Source organism: Tachypleus tridentatus, chromosome 4 (genome assembly GCF_004210375.1).
Source record: "Tachypleus tridentatus isolate NWPU-2018 chromosome 4, ASM421037v1, whole genome shotgun sequence".
NCBI classification, from domain to species: Eukaryota; Metazoa; Arthropoda; class Merostomata; order Xiphosura; family Limulidae; genus Tachypleus; species Tachypleus tridentatus.
The window spans coordinates 46,503,538-46,518,089 of NC_134828.1; the positions used below are offsets into that span (position 1 = coordinate 46,503,538).

Genomic DNA, 14,552 nt, shown 5'->3' on the forward strand with positions numbered 1-14,552 from the left:
TATCTACACTCAGTGAAAAAACTATACTTCTTGTTCCCATGTTAATTTGGTTGAAGAATAATAAAAATTCCTCTCTGGAATGATTAGTGATTATCCAGTGCATTATCTGTTTTTCTGAATTTTTTAACATCAAGCTTTAATTTAGGATAAAGGTAGTTAAGTCTGCCACAGTAAACCTTTTCTTAATATTTGTTGGTTACTTTAATTTTCTTTAAGTCATAACTTAATGCTTTTCAACCAAGAATACAGAAAACACAGTATTATACTCTTTTGAAGCTGTACATGTACTTTTATCACAAGATTACACATAATACAGAAAACTCTTAGAATCATGCAAACGAAATTTTTATTTACAAAATATTCTTACATAATAAATTAGTTATTTTGAAATTGATAAAAAACACACATTAAATCCTTAAAACATTATCACAGTACAATTTGTGCCTAAATCACCAATCTCTAGGAAAAATTTTGATTAACAAGAATATTTGAAAAATAATTTTAAACTCCTATATAAACAGCATAACAATAATTCACAAAAATACATAAACTTTAATTTTGTAATTAATGATGAGTCTGTAGCACGTGAAAATGACACACACACTACAGTGACCAGGGATTTGGATTCTTCAACTTATTTTCGGATAAATCAAACCAAACTGTTATTGAAGTGTTCCTGAAGAACTAGTTAATAGTTTGTACAACATACAACTGGTTGGTTGGATCTTCAGGATCAAAGGAAATACTAAAAAGAGAACATATCAAAACATAAGATTTTTATATGAATTACTTACATTTTCATATAAGTTCAACCATTTGTTAACAGTAAACTTCAAATATCATATCATAAGTACTTGAATCAATATATCACTCATATATCCCTTTGTTTCACACTAATACATACATCTCACATACCATATCTCTGCTAACAGATCCACATATTTTCAAATCTCTAACATACTTGGTCAATACAGCTATAACCCTCCTATCAACAAAAAATCTTATTTTTATATGTTTTTAAAAAACAATTTAGTACTATAATAAAATGTCTATAGTCAGTGTAGTAGTGAAAAATATTCATTGTTTATATGTTTTTATCTTTATATTAACAGTATTTACAAATAATCAAGAATCACAGATCACTTACTTTCATGTGAGATAACAACCACATGTTCTAAAATCATACACGTTTTCTTATAGCAAAGCCACATTGGGCAATCTGCTGAAAATTATACATTCTTAAATACTATGCACTAAGAGAACAACCAAACCCTGATGATGATGTAAATACATATTTCCAAGTATTAGTTGCAGTGTGCAAGGATTACATTGCATTTAGAATTCTTCAGTTGTTCAGCAACTCTAAATACATACAAAATAAACATGAAGACACAGTAGTAGCATCAAGTTTACAAAGACAAAATATAATTTTCATACTGAAATAAACCTCTACACTTACTAAAGAGTTCTTTAAAAGATTTATATAGTTATGCCAAATTCGATTTGTATTCATTATACGTGCATAAAAGTATACATATTTAAATACTTTAAAATTAGGAAAGAAACAAAAGAGTGTATGTATATCTATGTACACATAATTTATAACAGAAACATTAGATTAAAAAATTTGTTTTAAGCTACATAATCTTTTACTTACCAGGATAAAAACTGGCAATATTATTTTCTTTTCAGTAAAATGGCCAAAATCATCTTAAAATCATCTACTGCTAGACAGATGAATACACAAAACTACTTCTTTTGTACAACTTTGAAGTCAAAAATCTTCAAGTTTTTTTTAGAGGTGAAAGGAAAAAATGGGATGACAGATTTTTCTACTACTTGATTTCAAATAAACTAGTCCGTGATACTCTGTTATTCTTATATACTGATGACATGTGGGAACTGAGGTAATAAAAGTTTATTCAATCATGATTAGATTTGTTTTATTTGTTTACAAAAGATATAGTATAATTAACTCTACAATAAGTCTAAATAAATATCTATAAACAGGAACCAAGTAATGACAATTCAGTGTATTCAGATATGTTTTATAAACAAGACAAAGAATATCAGATTCCCTGATATTGTTGAACACCAATGGCATTTGGAAACTAAGTAATGACATTTCAGATACTGTCATTTAGTCATGATTAGATTTGTTTCATGAAACAGGTAAATTGTATTTTATTCAAATTAACACTTGCTTTTAAATACAATCAGTCCATAATTTAAAACACTACAGGTATTTTGTAAACCTCTAATCAAATGAGTCTAAATCTAAAAATAATGTCTCAGACTATTGCATGCGAAAGAAGCTATACATTTCCCTTTAACATAATGTCTTATTCATTCATATTATTGTTTTCATAGTTTTTATCATGAGCTAACACTTGCCTCTAACTAGGAACTACTGTCATTACAACTGATTTATAACATGAAACATTAATATCCCACTGACCTTTAACCTGAAACTATGAATATACTACAGATATTATGACTGATCTATTCGCTGAAATTACTGATATACTATTCTCATTACAACTGACCTCTGACTTTAAACTCTTGTTATCCTAATGACTTTACAACTGAATTAACCTGAAACAACTGATATCCCAGAGACTTTACAAATGAACAAACCTAAAACTAATGGTATTTTAATGACATTACAATTAACCTAACCGAAAACTATTGATATTTTACCAGTATTATAACTGGCGCTACTGACATTACAACTAATCTTTAGCCAGAAACTAATGGTATTGTGACTGATATTCTTTAACCTGAAACTTGAAATATTACCAACTTCATGATTTATATTTAATTTGAAACTAGTGTTAATCTGTATTTATACACATTTTAACTGGCCTTTTTTTTGAAAATACTGATATTCTATGAACAGCAAGAATGACCTCTGACCAAGAAGTAATGTTTTCATACTCACAGTGCATTTAGGTTGGGGAGTGAATAAAGTAAATTATAAATTAATGAAAAATATATTTCTTCAAATTTATATATATATATATATATATATATACACACACACACACACCAAAAGCATTTAATAAAATATACTGTTTTATACAGCACTTTGTAACATGAAACCTAATTACCTTTATTGAAAGATTCATTCAACGAGGCAGCACAGTGTATTTAGATGGAAAAATAATAGCTGGTTATTAAAAATACTTGTAGAAAAACAGTACACAGCAATAAAATTCTCTCAATATTTTGGTGTTTCTGAAAGATATTATGCTGATGTTTGAGTAGAGCAATCTGAAATAATCACAAAAACATAACCTTTTAAAATTAAACACTAAAGTATCTGTGTTAACACCACATTTCATTCAGATCTGCTAAAGGACACTAAGCCAATAATTTAAATGTAATTAACACAGAGTGTCACCACACACTTTTCTACACCTTGACTGAAACAGTTATAAATGTTAGCATTTAATAAATGCAAAAAAAAGTACCTGAGAGTATTTCTTACCAAGTCAGTTGGTGACCACTTGCTTTATTTGTTTGTGAATTTTCAATAAAGCTAATCAAAGGCTACCTGTGCTAGGCATCTCTAATTTAGAGGTAGTAAATTAGAGAGATGGTAGCTTTGTTTGAAATTCAGCACAAAGTAACACTTTGGGCTGTCTGTGCTCTGCCAACCACAGGTATCAAAACTTAGATTCTAGCATTTTAAGTTCAAAGATATACCGCTGTGCCACTGGGAAGCGAGAAAGCAGATAGTCAATACAACCCACTGCCAACTCTCGAGCTACAAGCTACACTTTTATCAATAAATAACGAGATTGACCATCACTTATAATACCTCCATCATTGAAAGAATGAACATGCCTGAAGACAGAAATTTGAATCAGAAGAAGGCAAGTCATGTGCTAAATATAGGCTTTTAATACCAACATTTTGAGATTTTAAGAGAATATCCTCAATATTGTTTTGTATTGCCAACATATCTGGTATTCTAAGAGAATTTCTTCAGTACTGTTTTGTGCTGTAAACATTTCTGAGGTTTTAAAGGACATCCTTAATATTGTTTTATATTGCAAACATTTCTAAAATTTTAAGAGGATATCTTTGGCATTGTTTTGCCTGCCACTTCAGTGGTTGTCAAATGAAGGAGGAGACAAGAGGCATAAAATTCTAGTAGCGTTTGTAAACATCATTGAAGAGTTAAAATATTGGTGCAGCACCTGTCAATTATACATAAACTATTTTTATATGTCTGCTGATTAGACTGTACTTTTCTAGAATGAAGGAACCAATTACGCTAACTGCTTCAGTCAGGTGCCATTTCTGAAAAGAATTCTATCAAACAGAATCTGACAATAATATGTTTAATAATTTTTTACAGTAAGTCTCCTGTAAAAAGCCTGTGAAGTAATCCAGACTTTCCATTCATCAAACAGTTATTATATAATAATGGTACAGAATAGTTCTTCAAAAATAAATGCTTGTTTAAATGCACATTTTCAAAAATATTTCATGTTGGTATTTATGTAGTAATTATATTATAAATTACAAGTTTGTATGTAAAGATGAACATAGCTGTGATTACAAAAATTTTCATGACTTCACACTTGACCAAAGTGATGCCAAAGCAAAACAGAAACTGAGTACAATGAAGAAAAATAAGTTCAACTGTAAGAGAGACAATCAATTAAACATACCATGTATAAACAATATTGTTTTTTCCATTAACCAATAAAAACATTTTTATTGAAAATTGACAGGTAAAGATGGTAAAGTTTGATGCAGATAAAATCAGTTTCTTTTGAGATTCACTGACCAGCAAGTAAATGGAGGTAACTGGCTGAAGGATCCACCCATTTTACTTTCACAAATGCAAAACATGTCAAAGCATAATATTATGAATGGTGTGGTACAAATGGTTTAGAATTAACCTTCTTGCAATGGGCTCAGTCCCATTGAACAAGCCTGTGACTCCTAACTGATCTTTTCTATCCATTCTATAATTTTTTCTGTACCTTAACAAAATATAAATTTTCAATAACCATTACAAGTCCTTTGTTGACAAATTTTTTTGACCATGAGAATAAAGTTTGAACTGAAAGCTAATGAGACAATTTTCTGAATGGGAAATAACACAATATTGCATTTTATTGGTGATAAATAGCATAGTGTAAAATGTCATTAAGAACTACTAGCAATTTGTTAAAGAGAATATGTGGCAGGCAGGAAGATTCTGATTTTATAGTTTATGGCTCTGTAACCAAATAACATAGAAGGGTATAAAAACTATGCTATGCCTGACTAATAATAATATTATAATACATAATTTATGTTAAATTCCTTACTTCTCACAAGGACTGCACAATACCGTGAAATGCTTACACAACCAGCATGATTCTCCCATTCTGCAGCAACATATGTGACACTACAATTTTCATGCAGAGGGTGCCACTCTGGTTATTGGTAAACATATGAAACACATTTTGGAGGAGTACTTACACAGACTAAATCATTCACACACCACTTTCTATGTCAATGGCTACCTCATTTACCAGACATTATATGAGTTTTGGGAGTATCTTGAGTTGCTGGAAACTTGGCTTAGAAACGAGAGTATAAACAAATACAGGATTGTAGGGAGCCTTGAAGTTGGATGTTACTTTTTTCCTGTACAAATTAATAACCTATTCCTTTACATTGGTTTAATTATGGCTTTAGTTCTTGTATAAGTAAGGCTTCTTTAATTTTGCATTTGTTTACATGTAAACAAAGAAGCTCTACTCCCTTTTTGTCCCTAAGAATTTTAAAGATAATGCACCAGTCCCTGGAGAAAAAAAGATTTTATTGATCAACAGTGTTTTTTGTAATTAACACCATTGAGGTGGAAAAGAAAATTTTTAAGCATGAAAATAACCTGTAAATTTGCTGTACATTTTTCAAAAGCAAAGTCAGAAGCCAGTATTAATAAGGTACTTACCTCTTTGTGTACTGCTTTCATCCTGCCTTCTATGAGACAGTCTACTGTGTCTGCCAACCTGCTTGCTGTGTTGTTACATTCACTGGGAGAATCTAGCTCTGTGGACTTCAATTCAAGTAAACACATTTTTTTATTGTTTTAGTTCTTTTCCTATAAGCTGTATTTATGAAGTTTAATATATTCAGTAAGAAATATTTTATACTAAATTATGTTCTAGTGCATATTGAACATTATGTTGCCAACTACAGAAACTGTTTAATAAAATATATTTTTTGTTTTTAAATTCATTCAAAACTAAATCCCTTATTCATGTACTGCCATTTTTGAAAACATAATAGATATTCTGTGATGTAATACAAATCTTTCCAGGGTTTAACAGTTATTCTTCAACCCAGTAGTTTCATATATACATTTACAATAATTTTTCAAACAACTGATGTAAATTAAAACAAGTGATGGTTCTTCTATTTAAAATGGATGATTAAAATAATCTTCCATATCAGATTGTAATTTTATTTAAAACTTGTATTTTCGAAATTTTAAAATTTACCTGCTCAAAGCTGATGTTTTCGTCTGATTCGGGAATTTCAAGTTCCTCAGAGAAATGAAACTGAAATTCAAAACACATTAAACACCTTCATTGGAAAACAGTGCATTCAAGTTCACTTTTCAAGAAGTATAACAGGTTGTGTAGCTATCACACTATACCAATTTCTCTAACAAGTTAAGCTAATGTTTACAAATACAATAGTTTGAAAAAAAAACAATCAAAATAAAATAAAGATCTAACTTAATAATTCTACTCCAACAACATGTTCAGAGAAATTTATTACCCAAAACAATTTATTTTCAAGTTGATTTAAAAACATTTTAAACAAAAATACTTCTCATACAAAATAAACCAATAAAAAAGACTTATATCTACCCATTCTTTCAACAGTAATAATTCCATATGTGGTTTGGAAATTTATCAATGTCTGTGTATATTCTCAATCCACAGTAAAATCGATAACATTTCTATTTCCTCTCCAAACGAAACTTCGTATCAATTAGTGTAATTTAGAACAACTCATGATAATGTTTGAAAAAAAAAAAAACAATGGGAATGTAATTAGTCAATAAACTTATAAGAGTGTGTATGTACATGAGATTTACTACTCTCTTATTGTGCTGCCCTCTATACATAAACTGTTTGCTTACTCATGCCACAAACCTTCTGCTCTCCCCTGCTGGAATTACTATATTCCAACATGTCTCTCAAATAATTCATCATGCATCATCTCTTAACTAATAGCGGCATGATATGCTCATAAGATGCATGTGGCTCCCTCTACACTCCTCTATCACACCTTCACTTCAAAGTTTGACAGAAAGTATCAGCTCCATAGTAGTGGGGAGAAAGTGTGATGAAGGAAAGTACTTACCAGAAATACATTTTTTCAGTACAGGAAATTTATAACTTCTGATCTGGTATTTACCTCCTCTTACAAGATTTACTAGAATCCGACACTGAGTATGAGGGTCTGGGTTGAGGGAACAAAAAAGGTAGCCCTGAAATTGTCGAAAGGGCCCCCTGATAATGAGATACAGATCTGCACATCTTCTCTTCATACACAAGTGCAATGTTAAGACAAAAGTGCAAAAATTGAAAGGTGCACATCCAAGTGGGAGAGAGCATGATAGGAAAGTGGTCCTAACCAGAGTAAGCAAAGGTAAATCAGTCTCACAAGAGTAAAGTGGGTAAACAAGTGTGTGTCCGTGAGTTTAAAGTGGCTAAGGCAAGGCAGACCATACTTGGTAAGTAAATCACATCTAAAACCTTCTTATGGGACACTATCATCTATTATAGGGTAAGATTAGAACTATACTGTCTTCACTTCAAATCCAAGAATCCACCAATCTAGAAATTAACAACTAATATTGAACAGATGTCTATCATATGGAATCAACTCCCCAAATGTGGCACTGACCAGCACCATCCAAAGGCAATAACATCCCCATAACAAGAGAAGGAGGGATTGTCAGAGATATAACTGTAACAATGCCACATACTACTACTATGATCTACAACACAGATACAGTAATCAGGAGAGAACGACAGACAACCCAAACGTCCGTGAGTACTTATGATGATTGGTTCGTTCTGGTTCCAAACCTCCTTGTGGGTACTGACATATATGTGAGGGTAGGATGACAGTTTCCAATCAAGGGGATGAACTGCAATTTTGACAGCTCAACTCCAGTGTTAACGTAAATGGTATCAGGAGGCCATTTTATATAGTAAGATGATGGGTTCAAATCCAGTGGTCATGTAAAATGGTAATAAAATGCCACATCTCATCTACACGAGCAGAACAGTGCTGCCCTAATTAAGAGTGAATGGTTACAGCCATCTTCTTTTGTGAAACCCCTTCAAGTGAGTGACCTTCAGAGTCAACCACCCCCAGAAGCTTGACACTGGAAATTGGTAAGAACACCCATACTCCACTTGAGGAAAAGAGAGTGACAATACATTTCAGAGTCTGAAGAAATGACACCATTTAAGGCAGTTAAATGGGCGATTATGAAATTTTGTCTTGAAAAGAAGACCACATTAAATGGTTCACATGAGGCATGACAGAGATGAGCAACAATTCCTTTCTGCTTTACCTATGCAGTCCATGGATGGGACAGTTCAGAAAAGGCCTGTTTGTGAAACAAAATATCACCATGTTATTCACTGTCAAGCGACCTTGTGGAACACCCCATCTGAACTTTGACTGTGTGAAGCCATGGAAGATAAAATGGAGATTTACAGTTAAAGAATACCTTGTCAGATACTACTCACCCTTGAGGAGATTCATGAGAGAAAGTGGTAAAAAATGGAAAAAAATATAAATAAAAAATTTCTAGTTACAATCACACTGAAGTCTGTAAAATTACCATTAGTGGTTGTTGAAGTGGGAATCGTCATATGATGAAGATAGGAGTGGTCTGCATGCAAGGAAGTAGAATCTCCTCCATTGGATGAAGAAGACAAGAAGCAAGGAAAGTAAGGTGTTGATTATGATGAAAGTAAACATCGAACAAGGAAGAACGTAGGAAAGAATAGACCAATCGAACCAAAAGGTAGTTACAACTAGTAAGGGTAGAAGGTGAAAGATCATGATGGGAGGTGGGCTGCCATGGAATATAAAGTCAGGAAAATGTACTCTGTAAGCTATATAAAAATGAAGAACCTTGACCAGACACAGATCCAGTCTATCCACATTCAGTAGAGGGTAAAGGTCTGATATAGAAGGAAGGGAAATAGTTGAAAAAGAGGAACAACCCTCCCAAGCTGCTGAAGTCTTCAGAAGAAAGAAATAATTCAGTTAAACGAGGAGATACATGGGATGGAAAAGGGTACATAAAACATCAGTAGCAAAGAAATTAAAATGTCGATGCTCACAGACTTATAGAAGAAGTAAATATGGTTTAAAGGGCAGATGATACAAGGAAAGTGCTTCAAGCAGAGGTGAAAAAAATGCATTAGCTTGATAAAAATAGAAGTAAAACGTCTGTATTTAAAATGAAAGGTTTTGGATAAGGCCACTTGATATCCGAAAAGGCCCAGGTGAGAAATTATGCAGCATGATCTATAGTTGGCTTGTCAACAGGAAACCCACTTTTAGTAGACCAAGAGCAGCAGACTTTCCACTTGCATTTGTATTCTTCTATGGAAGATGGTTGTATGGAATTAGCTAACAAGAAAGCAACTTGAAGTGTGAGACCGGATCATCTAATCAAAGATACAACAAAACATTAGAGCTAAAAACCAGAATATGTTGATTGTAGGATATGGGATCAAGATTGATGAAAAAAGGGAGGGGGGAGGAAAGTAGAAGAGTGGCAGAAGGAGTAGTCATTATAACATTTGAAAACAAGGTTGTATTGGTCAGTAGGAAGTAGTCAGGAGGATCTGACAATGAATAGAGTAGACAAGAGAAGTCACCTCATGAAGCAATTGGATGGAAGTTTACACATAAAGATATTTGTGTGGCCAATCTTGGCTGAAGCCTTCGACTGCCAAACCCAGTAGATGGAGTACTGGTGACGAAATGAGGAGCAACTTGGTATTGAGTCCCGTGACGAATGCATTTACTTAGAGAGAACCCCACCAATTGCAAAGGTTCTGCAAATGAGGGTATCAAATGTCCACTTCCTCAAATAGATCCAGTCAGAGTGCACAACTAAACTGAAAGCACCAGGCACAAGACATGCTATAAGGTGAATATGATGTGCATTGAACAAGTACAACAGATCCAATGTCTAAAAACAGATATCTGGTTGATATGTACCACTACCATAGAATTGTCGAAATGAACCATCATCAGACAATGGAAGGCAAGATGAAGAAACTGACACAATGCCCGACGTATGGCTAGAAGTTCAAGAACATTGGTGTGCAATATGGTTTCATGCTTAAAGCTTCTTGATTGACCCATGCATCTATCCCTGAATGGATGCATTTGTGAAAAGATGTAGAGTTGGATGCATGGATGAAGCAGAACACCCACTGACATATGGGCTTTCTCTCGCCACCATTGCAGAATGTCTTACAGGAAAGGACGAAGAAAAATAGGGGTGGAACAAAGACCCAGATTATGGTTTCCATCGTTTCTGAAGTACCCATTCAATCCCTTCAAATATGGCTATTACTAAGGAGGACCAGAACAGTCCTGAAGGATCACATCGCCTAAAGCAATATAATCTTGAGAGCTGTAAGTGACTGAGCCGAGAAGGCAAGGAAAACTAAAAGTTCCATTGATATGAAGAAGAAGGCTGTGTGTGACTGATATTTGTGTGAAAAAGATGCCCCACATGGAAAAAATATTAAGTGGGTTGAAGTTATGACTTCTCCAGTTTAATCAACCAACCCCCCAGAGATGCCACTGAACGAGCCAGAATTCCATGTAATTATGAAATCCTAGTCTCCAGAGCAAGGAGATAATGTGCAAAAGTCCCAACCATTTGACAAAACATATAAGGTGCTGAAGCAAGTTTGAAGGGGTGGGTCCAAAACTGATAAAACACCCCAAGATGGGCATACCAAAGATAATGTGCTTTCAGGATGTGCAAAATATCACAAGTTTTCAATAGCTGTTTCAAGTCTTTTGTAGACAAAAGATTAGAATTTTTAATGAAGTATTTATACTAAAATTTCTCCATGAGTGTATGGAATCAAAGTGTTGACTATCCTGAATGCAAAGTGATTTTTGTATTAAGGTTAAAAATACTTTCCTTTATCTGATAATGGTGAAATTTTACTTTTATGATCTCTAAAGCCTCCTAAGTAAATTTCAAATATTTTAAAAGGAAAATATTATACCAATTATTTTTTCTATTCTAACTGATACAAAGTTTGCCAATTTTTTGACCATGGGAATAAAGTTTGAACTGAAAGCTAATGAGACAATTTTATGAACGGAAAATAGCACAATATTGCATTTTATTGTATTTTTATTAGTTGTAAATCATAGCGTAAAATTTCATAAAGATCTACTCGCAATTTGTTAAACAGAAGATGTGGCAAGTGGGCATGGCAAGAAGATTCTGATTTTATAGTTTATGGCTCAGTAACCAAATAACAAAAAAAGGCCACTAAAACTATGCTTTGCCTGACTAATAATATTATAATGCATAATTTATGTTAAATTCCTTACTTCTCACAAGGACTGCACAATACCGTGAAATGCTTGCACAACCAGCATGATTCACCCATTCTGCAGCAACAAATGTGACACTACAATTTTCATGCAGATGGTGCCCCTCTGGTTATTGGTGAACACATGAAACACATTTTGGAGGAGTACTTACACAGACTAAATCATTCACACACCACTTTCTGTGTCAATGGCTACCTCATTTACCAGACCTAATATGAGTTTTGGGAGTATCTTGAAGCCAGAAGCTTCACACAGTTAAAGATATTAAAGATGCAATTGTCTGGGAAGTAGTCAGCGTACCAGATGAAATGTGCATTGTTGAAGAGAACCAATACACTCTGGATGCTGAAAGAGTTGCATGTTGAACAGTTACTGTGATTGATCATGCAACATGATATAGTGGAACCATGTAACAACTGAAGTATTTCGATCTCCACGGTTCCCTTACCCTGTGCAATTTTACCTTACTATTGCCATACCATTTCTGAGATACAATTTGCTGAAGTGTATCTTATAACACCTGGTATGGGTATTAACACGTTTATTGATAAGCAGAGAACGACGATTCAACCTGGTTAACAGAGAGAGTTTGCAACTGACTGTTGCTGGAAACTTGGCTTAGAAACGAGAGTATAAACAAATACAGGATTGTAGTGGGCCTTGAAGTTGGATGTTACTTTTCTCCTATACTAATTAACAACCTATTCCTTTACATTGGTTTAATTATGGATTTAGTTCTTGTATATGTAGGGCTTCTTTAATTTTGCATTTGTTTACATGTAAACAAAGAAGCTCTACGCCCTTCTAGTCCGTGAAGAGAAAAAGATTTATATTGATCAACTGTGTTTTTTATAATTAACACCATTGAAGTGGTGAAGAAAATGGCATTAAATTTTTAAGCATGAAAATAACCTGTAAATTTGCTGTACATTACTCAAAACCAACGTCAGAAGCCAATATTAATAATGGTACTTCCCTCTTCGTGTATAGCTTTCATCTTGCCTTCTGTGAGCCAGTCTACAGTTTCTCCCAACCAGCTTGCTGTGTTGCGAGAATGACTGAGTGAATCTAGCTCTGTGGACTTTATCGAAATTCAAATAAACACATTTTTTATTGTTTTAGTTCTTTTCCTATAAGCTGTATTTATGAAGTTTAATATATTCAGTAAGAAATATTTTATACTAAATTATGTTCTAGTGCAAATGGAATATTATGATGCCAACTACAGAAACTGTTCTTTGAAAACCTTTTTTGTTTTTAGTATCATTCAAAGCTAAATCTCTTATTCATGTACTGCCATTTTTGAAAACATAATAGATATTCTGTGATGTAATACAAATCTTTCCAGGGTTTAACAGTTATTCTTCAACCCAGTAGTTTCATATATACATTTACAATAATTTTTCAAACAACTGATGAAAATTAAAACAAGTTATGGTTCTTCTATTTAAAATGGATGATTAAAATAATCTTCCATATCAGATTGTAATTTTATTTAAGACTTGTATTTTTCGAAATTTTTAAAATTTACCTGCTCAAAGCTGATGTTTTCGTCTGATTCGGGAATTTCAAGTTCCTCAGATAAATGGATCTGAAATTCAAAACACATTAAACACCTTCATTGGAAAACAGTGCATTCAAGTTCACTTTTCAAGAAGTATAACAGGTTGTGTAGCTATCACACTATACCAATTTCTCTAACAAGTTAAGCTAATGTTTACAAATACAATAGTTTGAAAAAAAAACAATCAAAATAAAATAAAGATCTAACTTATTAATTCTACTCCAACAACATGTTCAGAGAAATTTATTACCCAAAACAATTTATTTTCAAGTTGATATAAAAACATTTTAAACAAAAATACTTCTCATACAAAATAAACCAATAAAAAATCACTTATATCTACCCATACTTCCAACATTAATAATTCCACATGTGGTTTGGAAATTTATCAATGTCTGTGTATATTCTCAATCCAAAGTAAAATCGATAACATTTCTATTTCCTCTCCAAACGAAACTTCGTATCAATTAGTGTAATTTAGAACAACTCATGATAATGTTTGAAAAAACAAACAAACAATGGGAATGTAATTAGTCAATAAACTTATAAGAGTGTGTATATACATGAGATTTACTACTCTCTTATTGTGCTGCCCTCTATACATAAACTGTTTGCTTACTCATGCTACAAACCTTCTGCTCTCCCCTGCTGGAATTACTATATTCCAACATGTCTCTCAAATAATTCATCATGCATCATCTCTTAACTAATAGCGGCATGATATGCTCATAAGATGCATGTGGCTCCCTCTACACTCCTCTACCACACCATCACTTCAAAGTTTGATAGAAGGTATCAGATCCAGAGTAGTGGGGAGGGAGTGTGATGAAGGAAAGTACTTACCAGAAATACATTTTTTTCAGTACAGGAAATTTATAACTTCTGATATGGTATTTACCTCCTCTTACAAGATTTACTAGAATCCGACACTGAGTATGAGGGTCTGGGTTGAGGGAACAAAAAAGGTAGCCCTCAAAGTGTCGAAAGGGCCCCTGATAATGAGATACAGATCTGCACATCCTCTCTTCATACACAAGTGCAATGTTAAGACAAAAGTGCGAAAATTGAAAGGTGCACATCCAAGTGGGAGAGAGCATGATAGGAAAGTGGTCCTAACCAGAGTAAGCAAAGGTAAATCAGTCTCACAAGAGTAAAGTGGGTAAACAAGTGTGTGTCCGTGAGTTTAAAGTGGCTAAGGCAAGGCAGACCATACTTGGTAAGTAAATCACATCTAAAACCTTCTTATGGGACACTATCATCTATTATAGGGTAAGATTAGAACTATACTGTCTTCACTTCAAATCCAAGAATCCAACAATCTAGAAATTAACAACTAATA

General features: G+C 33.1%; 1 protein-coding gene across 1 annotated transcript in view; it reads right to left on the reverse strand.

Moving 5' to 3' along the window:
* Positions 1 to 431: 431 nt before the first annotated feature.
* LOC143248117 (uncharacterized) overlaps positions 432 to 14,552 on the reverse strand; it is a 155,456-nt gene continuing 141,335 nt past the window's right edge. The window contains exons 14-18 of the mRNA XM_076496549.1: positions 13,181 to 13,240; positions 6,513 to 6,572; positions 5,963 to 6,067; positions 3,111 to 3,273; positions 432 to 1,362 (exon numbers count right to left, since the gene is read on the reverse strand). Of these exons, the coding sequence (XP_076352664.1) occupies positions 3,151 to 3,273; positions 5,963 to 6,067; positions 6,513 to 6,572; positions 13,181 to 13,240 (348 nt within the window). The 3' untranslated portion in view covers positions 432 to 1,362; positions 3,111 to 3,150. The remainder of the gene's footprint in view (positions 1,363 to 3,110; positions 3,274 to 5,962; positions 6,068 to 6,512; positions 6,573 to 13,180; positions 13,241 to 14,552) is intronic.